Genomic DNA, 25,292 nt, shown 5'->3' on the forward strand with positions numbered 1-25,292 from the left:
TGATACCCACATATTCACCAAATAGAATTTTATGAATGTTTTTATTAAAAAACAAAATAATGCATAGATATGACAGATTCACAACTGGGAAAAGATGCAATTTAAATCAAAGCCTTTCAAAAATTTTATTTGTTTGGCTTCACTCAGCCATAGATAGGTAACATTTTTGTTAGCTAAATGTTAAGGCAAACTGACGCAGAGGATGTTACTTGATGTTAGGACACTGAATTTCAATGAGGTTGATGGCAACAAGTTCCTGATAACACTAAATAATAAATGGTTTCATTTATTTTCCACATTCAAAAATTATGAAGTTGTATAGAATGTGGGAGGAATAATTCAAATGCAAAAAACACACTCTAGAATAATTCTCCTCATGAATGCCTTGTAAAGGAACTTCCTTCAACCACCCCATTTAGTAGCAATTACTCAAAACCAGGCCTTGTAGAAGTGTGTGGGTGATGATACTAGTCAGGTCTTGGTCATAGGCAAGCATCCTTGTAAAAAAGCCAAAGATAGCAAGTGACCTAGTAATAGAAGTTTATGAATCCAACTGGAATAAGGAATGGGATGGATCTAGAACCAAGATCAACCTATATGTATCCAACTGGCTATCCTCATGCTAACAAGAGATGATTTTAAATTAAAATAATTCCTAAGATTTAAAACCAAAAGGAAATTCACCCATCACCTAGCTCACAATCATCTCATAAGGTTAACTGATTTATCCAATATTACGTAACTAGGGAGTAGCAAAGTCAAGAAACATGCCTTCTGACTCTACATCCAATGGTCTTTCTACTAAGTCATATTACTAGTAGTTTCTAGGTGGCACAGTAGGTAGAGCATTGGGCTTGGAGTCAGGAAAACTCATCCTCCTCATTTCAAATTCTGCCTCAGACACTGACTAGCTGTGTGACCCTGGGCAAGTCACTGAACTCTGTTCACCTGTTTCCTCAACTGTAAAATGAACTAGAGAAGGAAATGGCAAACTACTTCAGTATCTTTGCCAAGTAAACCCCAAATGGGGTCACGAAGAATCAAATGTGACTGAAGTGAAACAAACAACAATATCACTACTTATCAGTCTGATTGTAATATATACATTCACATGAGGAGGATGAATGTGAATTTTATTGGTGGTATCTGACATGATAGCATAAATAACATAACTACCAGTGGTTATATTAAGGGTGACACACTGGAATCATACTTCATCTGGATGGCGTTGTAAGAACTTCCCATTATGTGAACCTTACCAGGAATATAGTGAAAATAGCAATAATACACTGAAAAATCCTAATTTTTTACCAAACGTAGAAAAGTTTATTGACCTTGGCAATTAAAAAAAATAGACCTTAAAATCCTCTGAAACTGTCCGTCAATTATCCTCAAAAATATATATAAAGCTGTGTTCTCCATGAATAATCCTAGATTGCTGCATTTTAATGTTCATGGGTTTATGTTTAGCAAGGGGGTAAAAACTGAAAAGTTCAATTTATCCCATACTGTTAGAAAATTTTAAAGGGAGTTACAATATGACAAAAGCATATATATAAACAATTTCATCCAATACCCAACCATTCACATAGAATGATTAACTCATTTTGGAAAACTGCATGAATTCATCAAACTTCTTAACAATTGTATCTAGGAAACACTTTATAATAATTATAAACCTAGACAGCATTGTATTCTTATGATCTGGCCCAATTACATTTAGGGAATAAAGAAAAAGAAAGAGGGCGATGAAAGGAATAGAGAGAAGGGGGAAAATAAACTTAAGCACTAAGGATACAAAGAAAGCTTAAAAAAATCAGTCCCTGCACTCAAGGATATTTTAATGGGGACACAAGATCTAAATAACTAAGTATGTAAAAGATATGTGGGAGGAAGGGGGTGGAGGAGAGAACCAGGAAAGCCCTCCTGCAGAGGGTAGAATTTGAGTTTAGTCTTGAAGAAAGCAAAAAAAAAAAAAACTCACAAAATTCTAAGGTTGAAGAAAGTGGGCATTCCGTGCATGGGGCGGGGGGGCAGGTAGTTCAAAGACAAAGAGGTGGGAGATGGAGTGTTGTGTATAAGGAACAATAATGTTGTACAACATAGATAGATCGCAGAGTGATTGGAGGAGAGTAAAGGATATGAAGGGAACAGTTTATCAAGAGATTTAAATGGAAATTAGCATTTTGTATTTGATTCTGAAGGTAATAGGGAGCCACTAGAATTTAGTGAGTGAGAGAGACAAAGAGACAGAGACACAGAGAGAGGAAGAGATGGTCAGACCTACTTCTTAGGAAAATCACTTTGGCAGCTGAGTAGACCATGGATTAAAATAAGGAGACACAAGACAGAGAGAGGAGTGAGAAGGCTATCCCAATAGTCTAAGTGAGAGATGATGGAAGCCTGAATTAGAATGGTGGCTATGTGAGTGAGGAGAATATAAATGTGAAATGGAAAAAAAGGCAACAGTTTCATTACATGTGAAAAGCTATAGGGCAGAAAGCTATATGGAACATCAGAGAAACTGCAAGCCTGGCTGATGGGTAGGATGGTAGTACCTTCAACAGTAATAAGGGAAATTTGGAAAGGGGAGACTTTTTTGGGAAAGATAATGAGTTCTGTTTTGGACATATTTAATTAGAAACGTTTATGGGACATTTGGTTTAAGATGTCCAAAAGGCAATCGGTGAATGTGGGATTGAGGACAAGGACTAGCTACGAACATCTGGAAATCATCCACTTCGAGAGAATTGAACTCATGGGAGCTCATGGACTCGTTAAGATCCTTATTTCTTTCAAAAACCAAAAAAAGGTGACGTTCAGTATACGAACTGTAATTGTTCTAAATCCATCTTCAAAGTTACCAAACTATAGGTAATTCAAACAAAATGGCATGCTTTCCTTACTTAGGTATTATTCTGATGGCAAAAGATTTAAGAAAATTAATTCTGAAGGAATGTCTTAAGAGATGTATCTCACAAATTGATCACTAAGTTCCTTATTTACTAATATGTTTAATTGCTGTAATTTTAAAATCATCATGAATGTATGGTAATGGATAGAAGGTAACCATTTTCTGATTTCCTTATTTTTTCATGGAGAGGTGAAACCCATTAAAAAAAACCTAATGTATTTACATGTAATAAAGGTCACTATATTGGATAAAGAGTTCAATTTCACTTTGAAGAATTTTTCCTTGCTCTTAAAATGCAGACTTTTAAATGATGGCGAATTAATCACATGTTGTACAAGACAAACCACTTTCCAAGTGGTTTTTAAATGCCATATTCACAAACAACCCAGTGGAATTAATTTTCATGCAGTTTAGTAACCCCTGCCCCTCTAAGATGTTGTTTCAGGCAGGTAAGCCGTCTAATCCAGTTGTATTCATCTTCGTTTTCTCACTCAGAGTAAGACTATTTCTGTATAAGTGTTCGTTGCACTAAAAAAGGAAAAGACAAATATTTTTATTGGTATCTCCCAAAACACACAATACCAACAACATCTTTACTATATTCATTTTTTAAAGCTTTCTTTAAAAACTGAAAGACCTTCGTTGATGAACAAAATTGGCAAAAGCACAAAATGAAAATCAATAGGTCAAAGACAAGTGTGGTTAATGTCGACATAAGAAGTCACAGATCTAGTGTAGAATGAAACAGAAGCATAGTGAATCAATCAAGAAGCAAAGATCTTAGGCACTGGAGATAAAAGTGAAATATTAAACAATCTCAATTTTTGTGTTGTTTTCTTGAATAAGTAACAGTAAGCAACTAAAAAAACATTTTTTCAGTTCTCAAAAGCTTAAATTTTCAGACATGTAATTGAATTACATCTTGAGCTATTGCTGTTACACTATATTCAACCAAAGTTGGAAATAAAAATTTAAAATAATGCAGTGAATTTCCCTTACAATAGAATAGAATATTAGAGCTGATCAATCTTCAAGCTGATTAGAGCTTGAAGATTATCAAGTCTGGTCTCTACATCCCACTATTTATATATACATATAAGGAGAGGGAGAGAGAGGGAGAGAGAGAGAGAGAGAGAGAGAGAGAGAGAGAGAGAGAGAGAGAGACAGAGAAAGAGAGAGAAAGTAAGAAGGAGGACGTAGGGGAGTGGAGTGAAATATCCGTCTCGAGCTCACAAAGAGTTGGACATAACTGCAAAATGAGTACCCAACAAAGGAGCTAAGGTATAGTATTATTTCCTTATAGCTCAAAGTAAAAATGCAAACGTGGAGTGAAGAAAACCCTCTGTGTGCCAAAAACCATATATAGAAACTATTTTGTTGTTTACTCATTTTGCAGTTATGTCCAACTCTTTGTGAGCTCATTTGTGATTTTCTTGGCAAAGACACTGGAGTGGTTTGCCATTTCCTTCTCCAGCTCATTTTACAGATGAGGAAACTGAGGCAAACAGGGTGAAGTGACTTGCCCAAGGTCACACAGCTAATAAGTATATGAAGATAGATATGAACCTGGGAAGATGTCTTCCCTGATTCCAGGCCTGGCACTCTATCTACTGCAGATCATTAACAAAAAAGATAATGGGACCTACTTAAGGAGGAAAATATTCAGGGCTTTAAAAGAATTTATAAAAGATTGTTATAAAAGGTAGCAGAAGTAAAATTAAAAAGTGACTCATAAGGTAATTACTTAGGTAAATTAGAAATAATCTCAAAGGGAAGGCATTAGTATTGGGGGAGTCCAGGAAAGATAGTTTGTATAATTTGAGATGAGTCTTGAGAAGTATACATCCTGATGATATTTACTTAACATTTTGTATATTAGACCTATTTTGTGCAAATCATTCAATTTCAAAAGCTTGAAAATATATATGCTAAGGGCATAGTCATTAATTTTTCTTTATTATAGAATGTTTTTGTCAGGGAAAAGTAGCATGAATACTTAAGTGGCCTGTCCATATTTTTAATGATGCAAAAATTGTAAACATGAAAAGGAATCTTTATGCACAATTATACTAAGAAGATTAAGGTAGACAGAGATACTTTAGTGTTTCATATAAAAAAAACAGTGAAACTACAACAGTCTTCCACTGTTGGTGGATCTCTGAGCTGATCCAACCATTTTGGAGAGCAACCTAGAATTATGCCCAAAGAGTTATTAACATGCCTATACCTTTTGACTCAGCAATATAACTAATAGGACTATTTCCAAAGATGATTAGGAAAAGAGGAAAAGAAAGTATATGTTCCAAAAAGAATTTATATGTTCTAAAATATTTATAGAAGCCCTCTTTATAGTGGCAAAGAACTGGACATTGTGGGGAGACCCATCATTTGGAGAATGGCTGAACAGGTTGTGGTGTATGATTGTGATGGAATACTACTGTGCTATAAAAAATGATGAGCTCAGGGCATCCAGGTAACACAGCGAGTAAGAGCACCGGCTCCAGTGTCGGGATGACCTGGGGATCGAATCCCGGGCTCAGATACTCAGCACCACACCCAGAAATAACAGGCCGTGTAACCTTGAGCAAGTTACTTAACCCCGATTGCTTTAAAAAAAATGATGAGCTCAATGATATAAAAAAATATAGACAAATTTGCATGAAAAAATGAAGAGTGAGAATGTTGTATACAGTGACAGCAATATTGTTTTAAGAAAAACTTTGAGTGACTAAGTCATTTTGACTATTATCAATATGCAAACTAACTACAAAGGACCTTGGAAAGGAAGACATTATATGCATCCAGAGAAAGAACTGATACATCAAAGTATGTATGGCATGATTTTTATACATATGTGTGTCTAATGGTAGCTATCTCTAGGATAGGGGAGAAAAGGGGAAAAAAGAAATTTATATGATAACTTTAAAAGGAATAGCAAGTTGCACTTAATAGATTTGCAGTTTCATGGGCAATCATCTTTTTTATTCTACTGTGTTATGGAAATGCTTGCTTTATTTCATAAATTTAAAAGAAAATTTTAAAAAGAAAAGGCAAAAATAAAGACTTGAGAATATCAAATCCTTGCAATCTTAGAGACTATTTCATCCTTTGCACTTGTATTCCCAACACTCAGTCCAGTACCTACCACACAGAAGGAATTTAATAATACTTATTGATTTTATTACTTGATTAATGGATATCTTTACAAGAAAATAGTAAATAGGATGCATTTTAGAGGAGCAGTCAGTACATTTGGTAAATTATCTTTTCCAGGATTATTTTTTAAATTAAATTACACAGAAGACCTGAATTCAATAAATGTTCATTGACATGAGCTGGTAGTCTCGAGTAGTAGAAAAGCAATTACTTAGGCATAAAAGGAACTGCTTTAAATTTCAGCTCTGTTAACATTTGTTTGACCTTGAGAGAATTACTTTACTTGACCTTACTTTTCTCATCTATAAAAAGAGAGGATGATACTATAAGGCTTCTAAGATCCCTTTACTTCTCTAAACTCCAAAGATTCCTACCTGCAAAGTAATGTGAGAATTTCAGAGAGTACAAATATTAAAAATGATACTCCCTAAGTTCGAGGAGTTTACAATCTAGTAATGGCATGAGATATAGTAGAATTGCTTTAAATAACACAAAAGCATAGGAATGATAAAAAAGGAGAGTAGAAAGATTTACAATGAAACTATTTTTTAACAGGAGATTAAAAATATACGTAATTTTCCATATGGTGAGCCTTAAAAAATAAAAGGTTGGGGCGGCTAGGTGGCTCAGTGAGTAAAGCGCCGGCCCTGGAGTCGGGAGGACCCGAGTTTGGTTCCCGGCCTGAGACGCTTAACACCCACACAAAAATACTAGTCGTGTAACCTTGGGCAAGTTACTTAACCCCAATTGCCCTCCAAAAAGGCAAAAAATAAAAATAATAAAAATAAAAGGTTACAGAATACTCAACATATGCTCCAAATTTATCTCTTCTCTTACCAGGTGGTTCTGTGTTGGCTCCATGATGACTATCCATATTAACATTCTCTGGATCTTCTGAAAGAATGAACATATGGGGCAGTCAGTCAAACTAGTCTCAAAACTCTCTCTCAACATTTGTTTTGGTGCAAATAGAAAATATTTGTTTTTGTTATTTGTGAATTTATTTTAAGTCATTTTTGATTAAATGAAGTTTAATTTCTTTTCCCACAGATAAAACTGTTCTGAATGTATATCAGCAATTGAAACCATGTGGCAGGGACAACAGACAGGATTCATAAAGAGTCTTTAATACACACACATGTGTGTATCCATGTATATATATGTATGTGTATGTATCTCTCTCTCTATATGTGTGTACACACACACACACACACACACACACACACATGCAGTCATTGTTTCCAAGTATACATAAGGGGGGCCAAGAGAAGCAAGATGATTTTGCCATTTGAAGGTCTCTGGATTCACACTAAAAGATAAGAATAATGTGAAATACACAGAAAACAAGCATCGATTATATGCAAAAGACAATGCTATCTATGAGTTAAATTAGTTATATGCCTGTAATTCGACCTGTAGATTATTTTAATGGCTCAAATAGAAACTTCAGTCTAGTCCCTGACTGAATTACAGCAAATGCTTAAGCAGTATCATCTGAATTAATGTTACATCATGACGGCAGCATGACATAGTGGAAAGACAGGGCTTTGGAGCCAACGTCAACCTGGAAAAACTCAGACCAACTAGGCGATCAGCAAACAAAGGTGAGCATTTCATCAGGGTTGAGGAATTGCAATTTGGGACAACACAATGCCTTATTCAGGTAAGGAGGCCCTGGGAGGAGTGGGAGAAGGGAGTTCTTACAAGGCAGTCACAGAAAAAAAGCAGGACGGTGGAGAGTCTGGATACACAGAACAGTTGAGCTGCAAAAGAGGAGTGTTGAAGAGCTGCAGAAAAAAGGTTACAGACATGTCCTTGGGATAGCTTGGTCATGTGTTCCCTGAACAGGGGTGTGGGAAAGTGCTTGGCTATGTGTTGGCTTTCTTGGGGGCAGTTAGAAGCTGCTGATCAGACCAGAGTTTGACACTAGGAAGAAGATACGTACTGGTTGTGTGACCCTAGACAGGTCACCTAACCTCTCAAAATCCCCAGGCAAGTCTATAATTTCAGAGAAAGTACCAACCTGCTTTTGTGGAGTTCTCACTTGGGAGATGCTCATATCAATGAAATCATAAGATCAGTCCGGGTCCTTGTCCATATTGTATTTTACATGTACAGAATTCTTTTTTACAAAAAGATTATATTAATTTTACGAAGGAACCTATCTTGATATATTTTTATTCATATAAGCACCTAAAATAGCTACCCAATCACAAGTCCAGATTGTGTTCACCACCTATGTTCTAGGCATTACCAGATGAAAATCGGTTGAAAATTCAGGAGGGGAACATTCCTGTTATCCATGGGAATGGGGCCTGGGAAATTAGTTCTGGTCTTCTTTTCTTCCTGCTTCAAGCCTATCCCCACCTTCAAATAGAGTTGTTCTGGTGGGAAAACATAGGGATATATCCCTTTTCCCCAGGAGTTTTGTTAAATCAAAAACATAAGACAGTTAAGATGCATAGAGAAAAGGGCCCCAAACCTACTTGTTTTACACTTAGACAATTTTCTTTCTCTCTTTTTTTTTTTCCTGAGGGGGGAAGGGAAGGCAATTGGGGTTAAGTGACTTGCTCAAGGTCACACAGCAAGTAAAGGTGTCAAGCGTCTAAGGCTGGATTTGAACCCATGTCCTCTTGACTCCAGGGCCAGTGCTCTATTCACTGCACCACCTTGCTGACCCAAAAGAGAAAATTTTCAAAAACTGTGAAGCCATAGGGAAATGTATATACATACATATATTAAGTCAATAATTTGACACTGTTTCTGAGAAAATTTCGATTATAAACCAGTAGAACTAAATATTTAATGGTTAAAATAATTTATTAATTCCTCTGACACAAGATTAAAGATTCACAGTGCATTAATACAACTCAGCTAAAATGCAGAGATAATTCATTAAAGAATCATAGACTTAGAGCTGGAAGAAAGTTTTTTTTTTAAAGCAATCGGGGTTAAGTAACTTGCTCAAGGTTACACGGCCAGTTATTATTTCTGGGTGTGGTGCTGAGTATCTGAGCCCGGATTTGATCCAGGTCATCCCGACACTGGAGCTGGCACTCTTACTCGCTGAGCCACCTGGCTGCCCCTAAGCAATTGGGGTTAAGTAACTTGCTCAAGGTTACACGGCCAGGTGTTTCTGGGTGGGTGCTAAGTGTCTGAGCCCGGGATTCAATCTCCAGGTCTTCTCCACACTGGAGCTGGTGCTCTTACTCGCTGTGCTACCTGGCCGCCCCAAGGAAGAAAGATTTTAGTGGTCATGTAATCCAACCCCTTCATTTCACAGAGGGCTAAACTAAGATCCAAAGTCCTACAAATTCTGTGTGTATGTGTACATATATATATCCACACACTTGCACACACATAGGCATGCATATCACACACACACACACCTCTGAAATTCCTAAGAAAATTCATGAGGATTAAACGTTGAGTATCAGCCATTATAAAGTCAAACTCCTGCCACTGAAGATAATAAAGTAATAATGTTCCCTTATACAGTGGTTTAATGTTTACTAGGTACTTTCCTTCTAAAAATTGTCTTAAGTTCATTGCATTAAGCATTATCTCCCATTTTACAGATCAAGAAAGAAACTCAGAGGAGTTAAATGCTTTGTCTTTCATTAACAGCCTAGTAATTGTTAGAGCTGGGATTTGAATTCAGGTCTCCTGACTAAATCTGATGCACTCCTCACTACCTTTTATAAATATGTACCATGTGTCCCTAAAATGAATTTTTTGGGGGTTGAAGCAATTGTGGTTAAGGGACTTGCCCAAGGTCACACAGCTAGTAAGTATTATGTATCTGAGGCTGAATTTGAACTCATGTCCTCCTGACTCCAGGGCCAGTGCTCTATCTACTGTACCACCCTAAAATGAATTTTTAAAAAGTCTGTAGTACTCAATACATTTAAATGTGTGAAGGGCTGAAAAAGAAATGGAAAATGTAGAGGTGAAAGAAGAGAAATATGGAGATTTTCCTTCTAATGATATATTTGAAGATATCAAGTCTTACAAATTAAATAGAGAATTTGGAGAGAGAGGTCAAGAAAGTGAACTAAAAACACTTCCAATAAAACTCTTGAAGTTCTTCTATGCTAGAGAGCAGACTAAGCTACATCTGACAAATTGTAAAACGTTTTTAATTATCTTAAGTTCCTCCCTGACATAAAAGTACATATTTAATACCATAATTCTCCTCATTCCTAGAAACCATGGAACCCTAGAATGATGATGCTGATAGTTAACATTAATATAATGCTTTAAGGTTTGCAAAATGCTTTACAAATATTCTTTCATTTGATCCTCATGACAATTCTAGGAGGTAAGAACTAGTATCATTTCCATTTTACACATGAGGAAACTGAGGCAGACCTTCATAGGATGACAGTGCTAGTAAATATCTGAGACCATATCTGAATGAGATATTCCTAACTCTGGCTCTCACATTCTATCCACTATGCCATCTCCCCATTCTCAGAAGAATCAAAAGTGAAGACGATTTGAATGGGAAAGGGGAAATGAACATTGAACATGTTATTCACAATAACTCTACTCACAAGGTGGCAAAAAGGGATATAATCAATAAATGTTATCAAACAAGGAGGTGGGCAGATCTATACAGTAAATGAGGGATAAAAGAAGTCTATTGTGAAGGTTTCAGTGGCACCCAAAACTTAGAGAGAGGTCTCCAGACTCATAAGTATATATATATGTTATAGAGAGGATTTATGGGAAGAAATGTACAAACATGCCACAAGATAAGACAGTGTAAATAAGTTGAAGTGTATGTGTGTGTATGTGTGTGTGTGTTAATCATTCGTATCAATAAGCTCAAAAATCCACTGAAGTTTGAAGCATGTGATGATCAAAAATTAGGGTGATGGCATCAAAAGGTACATACTAGTTTTTGATTCCCACTTAGTGGTTGGCAAATTACTTGGGAATTTTCCAGTGGTCCAAGGGTTAAATGGTCCAAATGTTAAAGATTCTTTAATGGAACCTTAAGCAGTAAGTTGTAAAGAATGTTATGAGTAGTAATTTAAGTTACCCTGGGGTTTCACAACACATTTTTGTGAGGGAGGGGAAAGGTGAAAGGGGTTTGTGGAAAAACACACATTGGAAACCATTATACTACATGCATCCAGAATAACCTAATCTCCAATTTATATTACAGTTCAACAGTACTCAAAATATGGAAGACAATGTAAAATCTTTATTTCATTGCTAATTCGTTAAATGAAAATACAAGTCAAACTTTTTATTAGCTATAGAAGAAAAAAGTTTAACAAATTCACTGTCAGTAACAAAATTATTTAAAAGAAAATTTCAATTGATTATAAACTAGTAGAATTAAACATTTAGTGGTTAAAATACTTTAGAAATCCCTCTTTCACAAGATTAAACATTCATGGAGCATCAATGCACATCAAATAAAATACAAAGATAATTCGTGGGATCATGGATGTAGAACTGGAAGACAGATTTTAGGGGTCATCTAATCTAACCCCTTAATTTTTTTTTGTTTTGCTTTTCAGAGGGCAATTGGGGTTAAGTGACTTGCCCAAGGTCACATGGCTAGTTTTTGTGTTAAGTGTCTGAGGCCAGATTTGAACTCAGGTCCTCCTGACTCCAGGGCCGGTGCTCTATTCACTGTGCCACCTACCTGCCCCTAACCCCTTAATTTTAAAGAGGGCCAAAATAATGTTCAAAGAGGTGAACCATTCATTAAGTGCAACTCTGTGTGCTCACAGGCACTGAATGACTTCAATGCTAACTGTTACTAAGTTCCAATAGAAAAATTACATGCACATATGCAAACCTCAAATAGATTTGTAAAAAAAAAAGAAAAAGAAAAAAGTGCAGGAAGTAATTTCTTTTGTTGGCCTGGGTGGTTAGCAGTTTTTCAAAAGGCATAAAACTACAGGGCATATAAACAGGAAATAGATTTCTAAACCTTTGCAAATGTTGGCAACATAGCTCATATGTGAAGGAATTAACCTTTATTCAAACATAAGCATGTAGCTTGCACCCAAGATGAAACTAACTGGCCTATTATAAAGCCACATCACAGAGAACTCATTTATACTTAAGCAAAAGTTATTAACCTCAATTTTCATCTATAAATCATCAGGCAAAGAAATTTTACACTTATGATTTCTACTATCTATCCTTATCAAAAAAGATGTATCTATAGCAAATAGAATTTAGTTAAAAACAGTAAGATTCATGAATTATAACTTTAGGAAAATATAGAGTATTTTAATACTGCTCATTTGAAGTGACCAGGGTACAGAGAGAATACTGTTACTAAAAGAGATTTGAAATTAGAATGTGTTAGAAAACAAAGAGAACTAATTCTGGAAGTATATGAGTATTTTTAAAAATAGTGCCTAGCATTTACATAGTGCCTTTAAGTTTACAAAGTACTTTGGCTGAACTGTTATCAGACATGATTTGAAGCTGCTAAAGACTGTGTAAACCTCAAAAATGGCCAACAAATCTAACATGTGAAGTCATCATACTGTAAGATCTGATTCAAGACCTGTACTGGCACCAAACATGATGATGGCACCGACTAGCCCAACCTGATCCACCTTTCCACGCAATAACCAAAAAATATAAATGATTAGAAGTCACAATCTTTTTCAAGTGCTGAGTTGTTTTAATAGAGGTTTGAATATGAAGTATCATAATCACTTGAAATTTTTTTTTTGCATAACTTGTATTTTGGATTTGCTTTTGATTTACCCGGTAAGGATAAATGTCAACCAGCACATCACATTTTGAGAAACACTAACTTAGGATATTTGGAAAGAAATTCAAATTCCTGCTAACGATTTGGTTTGATCATAAATGAGAAGTCTACCAGGCATATCACTAAAATGTTTCTATAGTGCAAAGATGAAAAAAAAGGAATAGACAGAATTCTATTCAGGTAACTGTTGCTCACAAAATTATACTGCAAAAGGGTTAAAATCTACATTAAAATGACACCCTCCCTATTTTACATCAGCCTTCATCATAACAAGATATGTCTCAGGTCACATCACTATCAAAGGATATACAACTTCAAGGGCACCTTCATCTCACCAGGAAAGATAATTACACTTGACTTTGAAGAGAATAAAAATAAGACAGATGACCTTCATGATCCTTGGAAAAAGTAATTCATTCTATGGCATCATTTTGTTTGCTAATTTGGAAGAATTTAAGGAATAGAGGAGAAACCAAGAATAGTGATCATTTTAAAAGGATGCTAAGAGAAATATAATCAGATGTCACTAAAGAAAGAAAGACATCAAGGGAAGATCTGGAAAGAAAGGTTTAAGATATTAAGTGCAATACGACTTAAATCCTTTGAAAAACATCACCATTATAAGTCGTGAAATTTGTTTCTAAACAAATTAAATGCTCTTCAGAGAACTGGTAAGTTTGCAGATGTAAAATTTACTTCAAGAAGAAATCCTGTCTAAGAAAACATTTTAAAACTCACAGTGATAACAACTAAAGTAGAAAGAACTGAAAAGAAAGTTCTTCACAACTGGATGAAAGATTCAATCCTTTCAATCATTTTTTTTTAATGTCTAAGACACTAGGAGGAGGAGATAGCTGTCTTCTGCTGCTGTGGCCAAATTTATTGGCAATAGTGGGTTTGGTGGAGGTGAAGAGGACTTCACCATGTTTTTTAGGAGTCAGGATCTTGGCCCCATAAAATGCAGAGTATACTGGCTTAAAAAATAATAATAATCAGGATGATTTATAAACTAAAAGATAATGGAAAGTAGACTTTTGTCCTCATTTCACAAAAAGTCAGAGGTAAGACCAAATTCTTAGGCTCTTCTTGATCTTTTGGACTCCCTATCAGTTGAAGAGAAGAAAAATATAAAGATTTCTTAGGAGAATTCTGGCTTTCTGCAATATTATGTAAGAAATCTACCAGGGTATAAAGGCAATGTCCTTTCGATGCTTTTGTGCAATGGTTTTGTTAGATGAGAGGCTTTATTTTCATGGCTAAATAATGGAAAGGGAAGAGGCCTCTGAGTCTTATTGGCAAAATAATTATATCTGGTTGATCTTGTAGTCATAACTTGACAGTTGTTCTTTCCTCATTCCTAGATCTTCATCTCATCTGAAATGGAAGGTTAAAAAAAGAAAAAAAAATTCAAAACTTCTGATACGGTTGCTAAGATTTTCAATTTTTCACAACTGAACAGAAATAGAGCCCGTAGCTTTAAAAGTTGTAATTTTGGGCTTTAAAAAAGGAGAAAAAAAAATATATATATATACACAGATTATAGCCTAAATGGCATAAAGATAGCTAGAAAATATATAGCAAGAATCAGAAGCTTTTTAGTAAAAACCAACACACACATGCACACAGCAAAAAAAAAAAAAAAAAAAGCAAACATCTGATTGAAAAAAAAAAATAAAAAAAAGAAACTTTTTAAAAAAAACCAAAAACCCAAGTCAAAAAAAAAAAAAAAAAAAAAAAAAGCCAGCAGCTTTACAGCTAGCAAGGAACTTTCTAAGGAAACCAATGGATGACAGTCAGGTCACCAGTGAATAGCAAAAATAAGCCATTCCAGACAGTGGGAAAGCAACACAAATGCCAAGTGACAATAACTTGAACACTTTGCAAAAGTCAAGACTTGTCAGTATAAAATCAGCCACAAAACAGAGGAGAAATCTCAATCAATCACTAAAAGCAAACATTGTTGATTTCAGCTACACAGATGTCATTAGAGAGACAGCAAATAAAGACCAAAAGGGAAGTATAAAAATATTAATTACTAAACATTCAAAACATATTTTCTCTAACCCTATTAAAATTGCACAAGGTATTGATCTTCCAAATTCATTTTAAGACATTAGCACAAAGCAATAATTTTTAAAAGCAATCAGAGGAAAGTTTTGCACATTTATAATGTGCCAGCTGTCATCGTGTTAGAAATTACACTACTTCCCATTTGGATTTTTTTTTCTGAGCTATACTTCTTTATTAGAAATTTAACAAATCAATACAAAACTTCATATTCTGTGAGTTATCTTAATATAAACCCTAACAATTCACCCCCTAGATTTATGTGACCATATTGGTAGCAGAGACTAAGGCAGGCTATATGGGACAATTCTGAAACTGCAGGATCATAGATGTAGAGGTCATCTAATTCGATTGGCTTCATTTTTCAGATGAAGAAACTGAGGCCCAAAGAAGTAATAAGACTTGCCAAAGGCCATATAGGAAGTAAATATAACCATTCTCTCTCCAAGAAGTAGAACACAAATCTCTCTTTTTTCCCAGTATAAAACAAAAACCCAAACATTAAAGTAGCTACTAGTTCTAGGCATCTTAAAATCAACATCTCTCAATAACAGGGACAATGAAAAGACTAATACCAATTAATTCTAATATAAATGACACACCCAGTACATGCAAAGTGCTTTGCAAACCTTAAAGCACTATACAAACGTTAACTATTACTATTACCAGTTATTTTTCCTTCCTGTTTAAGATAAAATTAGGTTCCTAAGGTAAGAAGAATAATACATATATTTTATTTTACCTGTGTTAAGACTGAATTAGATTTCATGAGAAATGAAATCCAGATAATACTTTAAATTAAATTCTTTTTTTTCACCTAAAAACGGTCATTTCTAACATTACTATATTATCTAGCATTTATACAGCATTTTATAGTTTTTAAACACTATGTTTGTATGTATATATGTGTGTATGTATGTATTGTATATATGTATGTGTGTTTGTGTGAATATAGATATATACATATATATGTAAGTATGTCTTCATTTGATCTTCACAAAAATCCTGGAAGTTTAAAGATAAATATATTATTATCTTGATTTTATAGATGAGGAAACTGAAGTTGAGAGCCCGACATGCCCAGATTCACACAGGTGATTAAGAATCAGAGGGAGAATTGGAATTCACATCTTCCTGATTATTAAGTCCTTGTGTTCCATCCATTACACTACCTAGATGACGCATCCACCTTTTTTTTGTTGTTGTTGTTTTGGTTTTTGGAGGGGGGAAGTAGGGCAATTGGGGTTAAGTGACTTGCCCAAGGTCACACAGCTCGTTTTTTGTGTTGTGTCTGTATTTGAACGCAGGTCCTCCTGACTCCAGGGCTAGTGCTCTATTCATTGTGCCACCTAGACTCCCTCATCCTTCTTTATAGATAACTCACAGGTAGTTTCCTTTTGAGGTTTTAGTTAATACAGCTAAAAACATCACATTCATCTCTTTTTCTAGTCAAGTTTGTGACTCTCTATCAGAACTTCCCCATTATTCACCTTCTCCCTGCCCCAGTACAGATGCCACATGAGTAACAGCTTTGTTCCTTTCAATCTAACCCTCCCCTCCCTCCCCAAGAAACTTTTTTTTCCAAGGCCTGGAAAAAAGAAAAACTTTACTTTAATTCCAATAATATTCCTAATTAAGCATAATCCACTTAGAATCTTAGACACTTTCACAAATTTCTTTGTCTTAAATTCATGACATGTCCCTGAAGCCTTTCAGAGGTTAACATATTACATATGAAAGGTAAATATTTTTTTCCTCTTTAAGAAACAAATTTTATGCTTCTCTCTATTTTTTCCAAACTAAAGGTAGAAAGACTTCTATTTGTAGTGCTATATATCTTTTAGTATTGTCTGGGAAGTCTTAAAAAATAGGATTGTATGTCTGTGAAGGGGGGAGACTATTTTAAGAGTTTCAGAGTTACCAATAAAACTTTGTGCTTTTCCTATAATGAGCCATCAAATTTTCTTATATTAGCAGAGTGACACAATTCACCAAAGGTAGAAAAATGACTTCTAGAAAGCAGATACATTTGCTTCATTTGAATTCCTAACGAACCCAAGTTATCAGCTTTTACAATGACAGGAAGCCTGTCTGCAGTAGAAAATGGACAAGACTAGTTTCAGTCTAAATTCAACCATTAATAAATGATCTTTCTGACGCTGAACAAGTCACTTGATCTCTGAGGTCTGAGATTTATTCATCTATAAAACATGGGGACTGAGACGATCTCCCAATGCTAACATGATGCTATGTCCACTATTAGGCAAAATGGTTGGTACTTGTCCCAAGGAAGATTGTCATCTAAAGGACAATTGATTTGGGGACTAAAGAAAAAACTCTGGTCAGACTGGCTGGTCTTGAAAAACACCTCAGATGCATCATATATTAATTTGCTTTACAGGAAATAAAAATATACTCTGACCCCCCCCTCAAAAAATATTAAAAATGAATGTTGAAGGACAGAAATTTCATCTCTTTAATGAAAAAGGGAAGAACACATGACCAGAGTATGTCAAGAGAAACAGCTCCCACTACTGAAGGAATAGCGTCATTTCCTGAATTTGTCAGTCAGTACCTTCATTTGAACACAAATACCTTAGGTGAGAGGTGGGTATTGGTAAGGAGCACTCCAGAAGACTACCTAATGTGAGTATTCCTTCATTGCCTTTGGGAAAACAACACAGAAATTCTAGAAAGATCTGAGGGAGGCACAGTGCCATTTAGCAAACTGTGATTTCAACTGTACTTTTACATTTTCTCCATAGTGCCCAACATATAGTAGGTACTTAATAAATGCTGCTTGATATAAAAAATAACTGACATTTATATAGCACTTTAAGGTTTCCAGAGAATTTCACATCATCTCATTCAATTCTCACAGTAACTCCGTGACGTAGGTACTATTATTATTGACATTTTATGGGGAGAGAGAAACTGAGGCTATAAGAGTGGGGTAAGTGACTTGCCCACAGGTCACATAGTTTAATGAGCAAGTGAGGTAAGATTCAAACTCGGGATTCCTGACTCCAAGTCCAATACTTCATGCCCTATTCCATGTAGCTGACATTGTTCAACATTTCTATAGGAGGAAAAACAGCCAAGGATAAGTTGCTTATTTGCAATCAAAACAGGAATATCTAATGGTAAACCTTACCGTTGCCTTTAAAGCAGAGTTTCTTTTTCTGGTAAGCAATAAAACTGGATACAGCTCCTACCAGTGCTACAGCTGCAGCGCTTACAATTCCAGATATTACTCCAGGGGAATCAGCTTCAAAAAGAAAGGGAAAAAAATCACCTTGTGGAATTCCATTACAAGTTCAAGGTTGACCAAAAAGGCAATGGAAAAAAGCATGACGAACCCAAATCGGTTGTTACATATTTCCCATGATGACTTATGCACAAGAAATACCCAAAAGAATGTCATCAAACAAATATATGAGGACAAGAGTCAGCAATGGGATAACAAACAGCTCAAGTTTAGTCCTGCTGGCCATGAAATGTAAAAAGACCGAGAGGAAGGACTCCAGCACGTTAGATTCTCTGTGAAACATCTATGGAAAAAGAAATACTAACAAGAAATATTTAGGATGAAGAGGCATAGATGGATTATGACCTGTACCAAAAATGGAAGGACCTACATTACCTAGTTTCATTTAAGTATTAGAACTTATTTTGAATTGAGGATCATTGACTCAACAAGAGAAAATTTATTAAGAGACATGTACAAAGAAAAAGCCACTGTTCAAGAGACAAATTAAAAAAAAAAAACCTTCTTTTTCTTTTAATTAAGACCATTAAATTTTATACAATAAATTATAACTTTAAAAACATTCCAACCCAAATCATGAATAGTTAAGGAGAAAAAAAACAGAAGAGAACTCAAGGAAGGAAATTTAGAAACAACAGAAAGGACAGGAAGAGAAAGATAGAAACGCAATAAAGGAAGAGAAACTAGAAAGAAAAAAGACAGAAAGAAAACAAAAGAAAAGACAAAGACAAAGGAAAATAATGGGAAAATGAAAAAAAGAAACAGCAGGCACAGAGGTGATGGGAGACATTAGTACAAATTATGTTACTTTTGTTACACCAGTCTATTCATCAAAGCTGCACACAGGTAGAGTTTTTCTTTCCTGTGATATCTTAATTAGTTTTCCAGGCATTTTTGAATAGCCCTTTCTACATTAAAAGCTTGCAATTTCAAAGTTTTTAAAATAAAACTTCCTTTTACATGAAATTCCTAAAATTCTATACTTGTCTAAATAAGTTATATACATTTTATAAAATGAATTTAGAACACAAAGAGGCAAATTTGGACTTTATTTCAGGAGAAACTTATTAATAATTGGAGCTATCCAAATGTGAACGGGATGCCTTGAAAGATATTGAGTGTCTCTTTCTTGGCAGTCTTAAGTCTGGTTGAATACTTCAAAACACATCACGATGTAATGAATTGTTTCATGGAATGGAGAAAGTAACAAATATTCTCAGGGAGCCTATAAAGTTTGTATCATTTTGACTGCTTTGTCACAAAATAAGAGGTTAAGACCCAGATAGGCATACGTACCAGGTGCATCTTCATCTTTTCTTCTATCATCAGAACCTATAAAACATTAAAATCTACATTAAAATATGCATATTACATATATTTCTAGCAAAAAAAATTGATTAGGAAAAAACTTGTGCAAGTAATCACCTACTGGAAATTTAAAAATTAGCATATACTTATAGTGTACCTTCTCAAGATGAATGAGTGAATGGAAGTATACATCTAAATGATGAACAGAATATAACTTAAATTTACCAGTCCTTTACAAAGCATTGTACAAATTGTACATGGTACAAATATTATACGCCTTTGAATGATGAAAAAAGTAGGTTCAGAGTTTAAATGACTTAAACATAATCACTTAACTAGCTATCTCTAATAGAATTTTGAAAAAACTACCCATACAAAAATGTTTAAAATATTTGCTCACCATAATTTATGAATTTCCATTTCCTATCTTTTGAGAAATTACACAAGTGTCCTACCTACTAAGTTTCTATACTATTTTCCTCTAGGGAGAAACTAATGTGCATAAGTGGGTTGGTTGTTGTGTGTACATGTATGTGCATGCATATATGTATACACACACACATATATATATATATATATATATATACACACGTACACACGTGTTCCAAATTTTCTTCCTCCAGCCTCTCCTCCACCCATTGAGAAAGCAAGAAATATGATATTCATTATACATATGAAGTCATGCAAAATATTTCCACATTAGACATGTTGTGGGGGAAAAAAGAAAGGAAACAGGGGAAATTTTACTTCAGTCTACACTCAGAGATCATCAGTTCTGTGTCTGGATGTGGATAGCATTTTTCATCATGAGTCCTTCAGAACTGTCACGAATTAATTGTCATTGTATTACTCAGAGTAGCTAAATCTTTCACAGTTGATTATTACAGTATGTTTCTTTGTACAATGTTCTCCTAATTCTGTTCACTTAATGTTGCATTAGTTTACGTCTTTTCAGTTTTTTTCTGAAACTATTCTTTTCACCATTTCTTTCTTTTCTTTTTTTGCTTTTTGGAGGGCAATTGGGTTTAAGTAATTTGCTCAAGGTCACACGGCTAGGTTTTTTGTTTATGTGTGTTGTGTCTGAGGCCAGATCCGAACTCAGGTCCTCCTGACTCCAGGGCCAGCACTCTACTCACTGTGCCACCTAGCTGCCCCCTTTTCACCTTTTCTTACAGCTTTATTCCATCACAATCATGTGCTGAAAATTTTTCAGTCATTCTCCAATAGATAGTTATCTCCTTTAATCTTATGGGTATAAGGTGTACCTCAGAGTTGTTCTGATTTGCATGTCTCTAATTATTTGTGACTTAGAATTTTTTTCATATGGCTATTCACAGATTTGATGTCTTTTTCTGAAAACAACTCATATCTATTTATCAATTGAGGAATGACTTTTTAAAAAAAATAATTTTTGCTCAGTTCATTATATAGTTAAGAAATGAAACCATTATCACCTTTATCAAAGAAAATTGCTATGAAAATGTTTCTCGAGTTTCCTTTTTTCCTTCTAATTTTAACTGAACTGATTTTGTTTGTACAAAAACTTTTAAATTTAATATAATCAAAATTATGGATTTTATTTCTCACAATCTTCTCTATCTTTTATTTGGTCATAAACTCTTCCCTTTTCCAGAGGACTGACAGGCAATTTTTTCCATGTTCCCCTAGTTTTTAAAAATATCACTCTTTATATCTAAATTATGTATACATTTTGAGCTTATCTTGTTATATTGTGTGAGATGTTAGTTTATGCTCAGTTTCTGCCATACTGCTTTCCAATTTTCCCAGTAGTTTTGGGTGAATGGTGAGTTTTTGCACCAATAGCTGGAATATTTGGGTTTATCAAACATTGTTACCATGATCATTTACTTCTGTATATTGTGTATCTAATCTATTCTATTGACCTAATCTAATCTACCGATCAGCCACGCTATTTCTTTCTTTTTTTTTTTACCACTCTATTTCTTATCCAGTGACAGATTGTTTTGACGATTATTGCTTTGTATAGTTTGAGTTGTGATATTGCTGGGCCACCTTCCTTCATCTTTTCAAAAAAATTATTCCCTTAATATTCTTGACCTTTTGCTCTTTCAGATGAATTGTATTATTTTTTCTAGTCCTACAAAACAATTCTTTGTAGTTTGATTAGTTTGACACTGAATGAGTAAATTAATTTAAGCAATATTATCATTTTTATTAAAATGACTCAGCCTCCTCCTGAATAATTAATATTTCTCCAATTATTCAAATCTGACTTCATTTGTGTGAAAACTATTTTATAATTGTGTTTATATAATTTCTGTGTGTGTGTGTGTGTGTGTGTGTTGGTAGAATCCTAACTCTTTTATATTGTTTGAAGTTATTTTAAATGGAATTTCTCTATCTCTTCCTGCTAGGTTTCATGGGCAACATATAGAAATGCTGATGATTTATGGGAGTTTATTTTGTATCCTGCAAATCTGTTAAATTTGTTAATGGTGGGGTGGCTAGGTGGCACAGTGAATAGAGCACCGGCCCTGGAGTCAGGAGGACCTGGGTTCAAATCTGGCCTCAGACACAACACAAAAACTAGCTGTGTGACCTTGGGCAAGTCACTTAACCCCAATTGCCCTGCCTTCCTCCCTCCATAAAGCAAAACAACAACAAAAAAACAAATACATTTGTTAATTGTTTTGACTAGATTTTTATTTAATATCTAGGGTTTTCTCAGTATGCCATCATATCATTTGCAAAAGAAGATATGATTCTATTTGCTTATAGTATATTTCTTTTTCTTTCTTCCTATTATTTGTTCATGAGGAGAACCCATCCAATCTTGTTCATGGAGTTTTCACCCTGTTAATAGTCACTAAACACTGGCCATAGTTACAGGTGAGAATGGTAAAGAAGGAAGAAAACAGTAAGCATCTACAGATGCTATCATTCTCAAATCTATTTGCTGGCAAATGTCTGAGCTCCAGATGAAGAACAGACTATCAATCAGCATGTTACCCTCTAAATAGTAGGCTATATAACCCCACTGAAGATCAAGAACTACCTTCTCCTTGATTTTGCAGTTTCCCCATAATGCTTTACAAAAAAGAGGTGTTCAATAAATGCTGATGGACAAAACTTAAGAGTTGCAAGGAAACTCTGGAATAAATAATATTATTGATACCTCCTGAGGGACCATGCCCGTTGAGATCTTCATCTGTAATGCCACCTATAAAGGGGGAAAAATTAGAATCACCAATCAGATATCTGTACATTGTGTATTATTCTTTGTCCTGTAATTCATATAGCCATAAAAGAAAAGTAAGTCTCTAGTAACCCTCATTTTAATTCTTCATTACCCTCTGAGAGATATATCAGTAAAAAAGTCAAGATCAGCTTAAAAGAAACTCACCTAATAAAGGCTAAGCCACATTAGCAGAGTGTCATGCCAAGGGATAGACTAGCAGCCCACTGTGAATGTTAGACAGGTAGCTAGGCCCAAGCAAGCTGTAGTTAGGTCTGCAGGGGAAGTCAGATCAAAGTTAGTACTAGTGGAATCAATATCAAAATAATGACATTTTAGTGGCAAAGTCAGGATAGGCCATGAGTGAGAGCCACATGAGTAAATGCTTAAGAGTCGAGGAAATGGAGTATGGAGGAATCAAGCATAAACAAAAGAACTTAGAAGACAGAGAGAGGATTAAGAATAAAGAAGGCAGCAAGCACAGAGGTCTAGGGTGAGATTGTGCACAGCCCTTGCATTTGGGGATCTAACAGAAGCCTCCTATTACAATCAGGGGCCATGGGAGGTTGATCGGCATAGTGTAACCCTTCTTGGTTTCAGTTCCCTCCTACGAAAAATAAGGTTTAGACTAGGAGATTTCCAGCTCTAAATCATAGGCTGCTCTCATCTTACCACTAACTGCTATGTAACGTTCTTGAATAACTTAGATGTGCCATATTAGAGTAGGCTGGAGTAAGCAAGTCAGTTCAGGTTGAAAAGAGGTCTCTGCTTACCTTGGGTGAGGGGTGATATATTGTTGGGGTCCATATTAAGAGACACTCCAGACACCCCATGAACCTTAAGCTAGAGGGATGGAGACAACCACACCACATCAGAGTTACAGTACCATATAGATCACCAAAGATTTTTCCACATGGTCTTTCTTCTGAAGTTCTTGCTTTTGGCTTCTCTTCACAAGACCCTCCAAGTAAAGGTTTTGACTGATGTTGAATTGTTTGTTTTGTACTGCTTTGACTCCCTTGTGTCATCTTCACTTTTCGACTCTTTGATTCATGATTAAAGGAAACTAGGATTTATGTTTTTGTTTTCTAAATCCCTTTTCCTGTGTTTATTTTTTATTTCTCTTAATTGAGCAATATGACGTTCAGGTTTTCTACTGTGCTTATTTAGCTAGACATTGATGTAATCTCCCAATGCCTTTCTTCAGATATCTGACAGTTTTTATAATTTTGTTCTGTCATGAAGGTGTTTAATGCTTCCTTTGGGGAATTTCCTGATAACATCAACTTTCCTCCAATGGTTGTCACCACGGCACTGGCTGCTGTGTATCCTGTTTCAGTGATTAAGATTTCAGTCCTTCCTTTCACCACCTCTATGTCATTCTCTTGTATCCCTTCTTCTTCTTGAGGGACCATGAGCATTGTTTCCTTTTCATTATATACCACTGACTCGATTAGAGTATGCACGTTTCCCTTTATCTTCTTCCTCTTCTCTTCCTTTTTATGTACCCTCACATCCTGCAGGTTTGTTCCACATAAAAAAAAGAAGAAAAAGAAAACACCTAACACTGATTAATCTGTAGACATGGTATTCTGAGGTTTAGTTCATGGTATTTTGGCAGCTGTCCTAGCATAATCATATCCATTTAAATTTTTCTTTCTACCCTCGTCTCCTTGTGTACTTTTAGAAAGAAATCTTTTAATTATCCCCCTGTCATTATTTAAATTCCATAAAAGTCTTTCTCTTTCTACTTTTCCTTTTTTTTTCTGGGGTAATTGTTTTTTGTTTGTTTGTTTGTTCATTCGTTTTAGTAAATGACTCCTTGGTTGCTATGTTCAACTTTCCTATATTTCTGTTGCTGCTCATGTGTATGTTCTGTAGGAATGCTACAAATGCCTTTTTCATTTTTCATTGGTGACTAGACTTAAAACTGCCTCCTTGATGCACTTGTTCTTTGGAAAATATTTCATTCTCTTCCATGGTCTCGTGGGTTTAAGAACAATCTTGAGTTATTCAAATATCCTTTTCTTTATATTAATTCCTCCTTTTTGTTTACAGAATTTTTGTTTGTTGTTTTAAGTATTAAATTTAACCATTATATGCCTTGAAGTAATCAACAGTGTCTTCTTCTTCTCCTTCCCTCCCCCCCCCCACCTCAAAGTGGTCTGTGGATTCCCTTGAACGGCACTTGGTTTTCTCTGTTCAGAAGTTCTGAGCAGTTTTCTTCCACTGTGACATGGAGGCTTCTTGACTTGTCATGCATGCCTTTCCAGGAGAACCATGAACCTTAATTTAAGTTGTCTCTATCCACCCTGTCTTTAAGATGACCATTTCATTTATATAAAGATTATTTGGTTTGGGTCATAAATTCTGCTTTCCTAATTCTAAGTCTCTCTTGAACCATTACTTTCTTGGTAATCAACAGAAACCTCATCAAATAGTGATTGATTTACCTTTGCTTTGCAATACTGATTCAGCCATTTGCATTCATCTGTAAGTGCTGGAGAAAATTTCCCCTCCTGTTATTAATATCTCCCCTGTGGATTCATCTGTTTCTGCTCCAAGTTTTCAACTGAATTTTCTTGCTCCTGAGACCTTTGATCATTTC

General features: G+C 35.1%; 1 protein-coding gene across 2 annotated transcripts in view; it reads right to left on the bottom strand.

Moving 5' to 3' along the window:
• Positions 1 to 22: 22 nt before the first annotated feature.
• CD99 (CD99 molecule (Xg blood group)) overlaps positions 23 to 25,292 on the bottom strand; it is a 60,097-nt gene continuing 34,827 nt past the window's right edge. The window contains exons 6-10 of one of the 2 annotated variants that reach the window (XM_069072880.1): positions 22,625 to 22,669; positions 19,456 to 19,491; positions 18,046 to 18,159; positions 6,908 to 6,964; positions 23 to 3,442 (exon numbers count right to left, since the gene is read on the bottom strand). In XM_069072880.1, the coding sequence (XP_068928981.1) occupies positions 3,417 to 3,442; positions 6,908 to 6,964; positions 18,046 to 18,159; positions 19,456 to 19,491; positions 22,625 to 22,669 (278 nt within the window). In that variant the 3' untranslated portion in view covers positions 23 to 3,416. Of the gene's footprint in view, positions 3,443 to 6,907; positions 6,965 to 11,260; positions 14,199 to 18,045; positions 18,160 to 19,455; positions 19,492 to 22,624; positions 22,670 to 25,292 lie in introns of those variants that run through there. The other variant, XM_069072881.1, reaches the window with a different exon arrangement.

This window comes from Petaurus breviceps, unplaced genomic scaffold (genome assembly GCF_028583685.1).
Source record: "Petaurus breviceps papuanus isolate PSGF00001 unplaced genomic scaffold, PetGlider_PUasm1.0 90849, whole genome shotgun sequence".
NCBI lineage: Eukaryota > Metazoa > Chordata > Mammalia > Diprotodontia > Petauridae > Petaurus > Petaurus breviceps.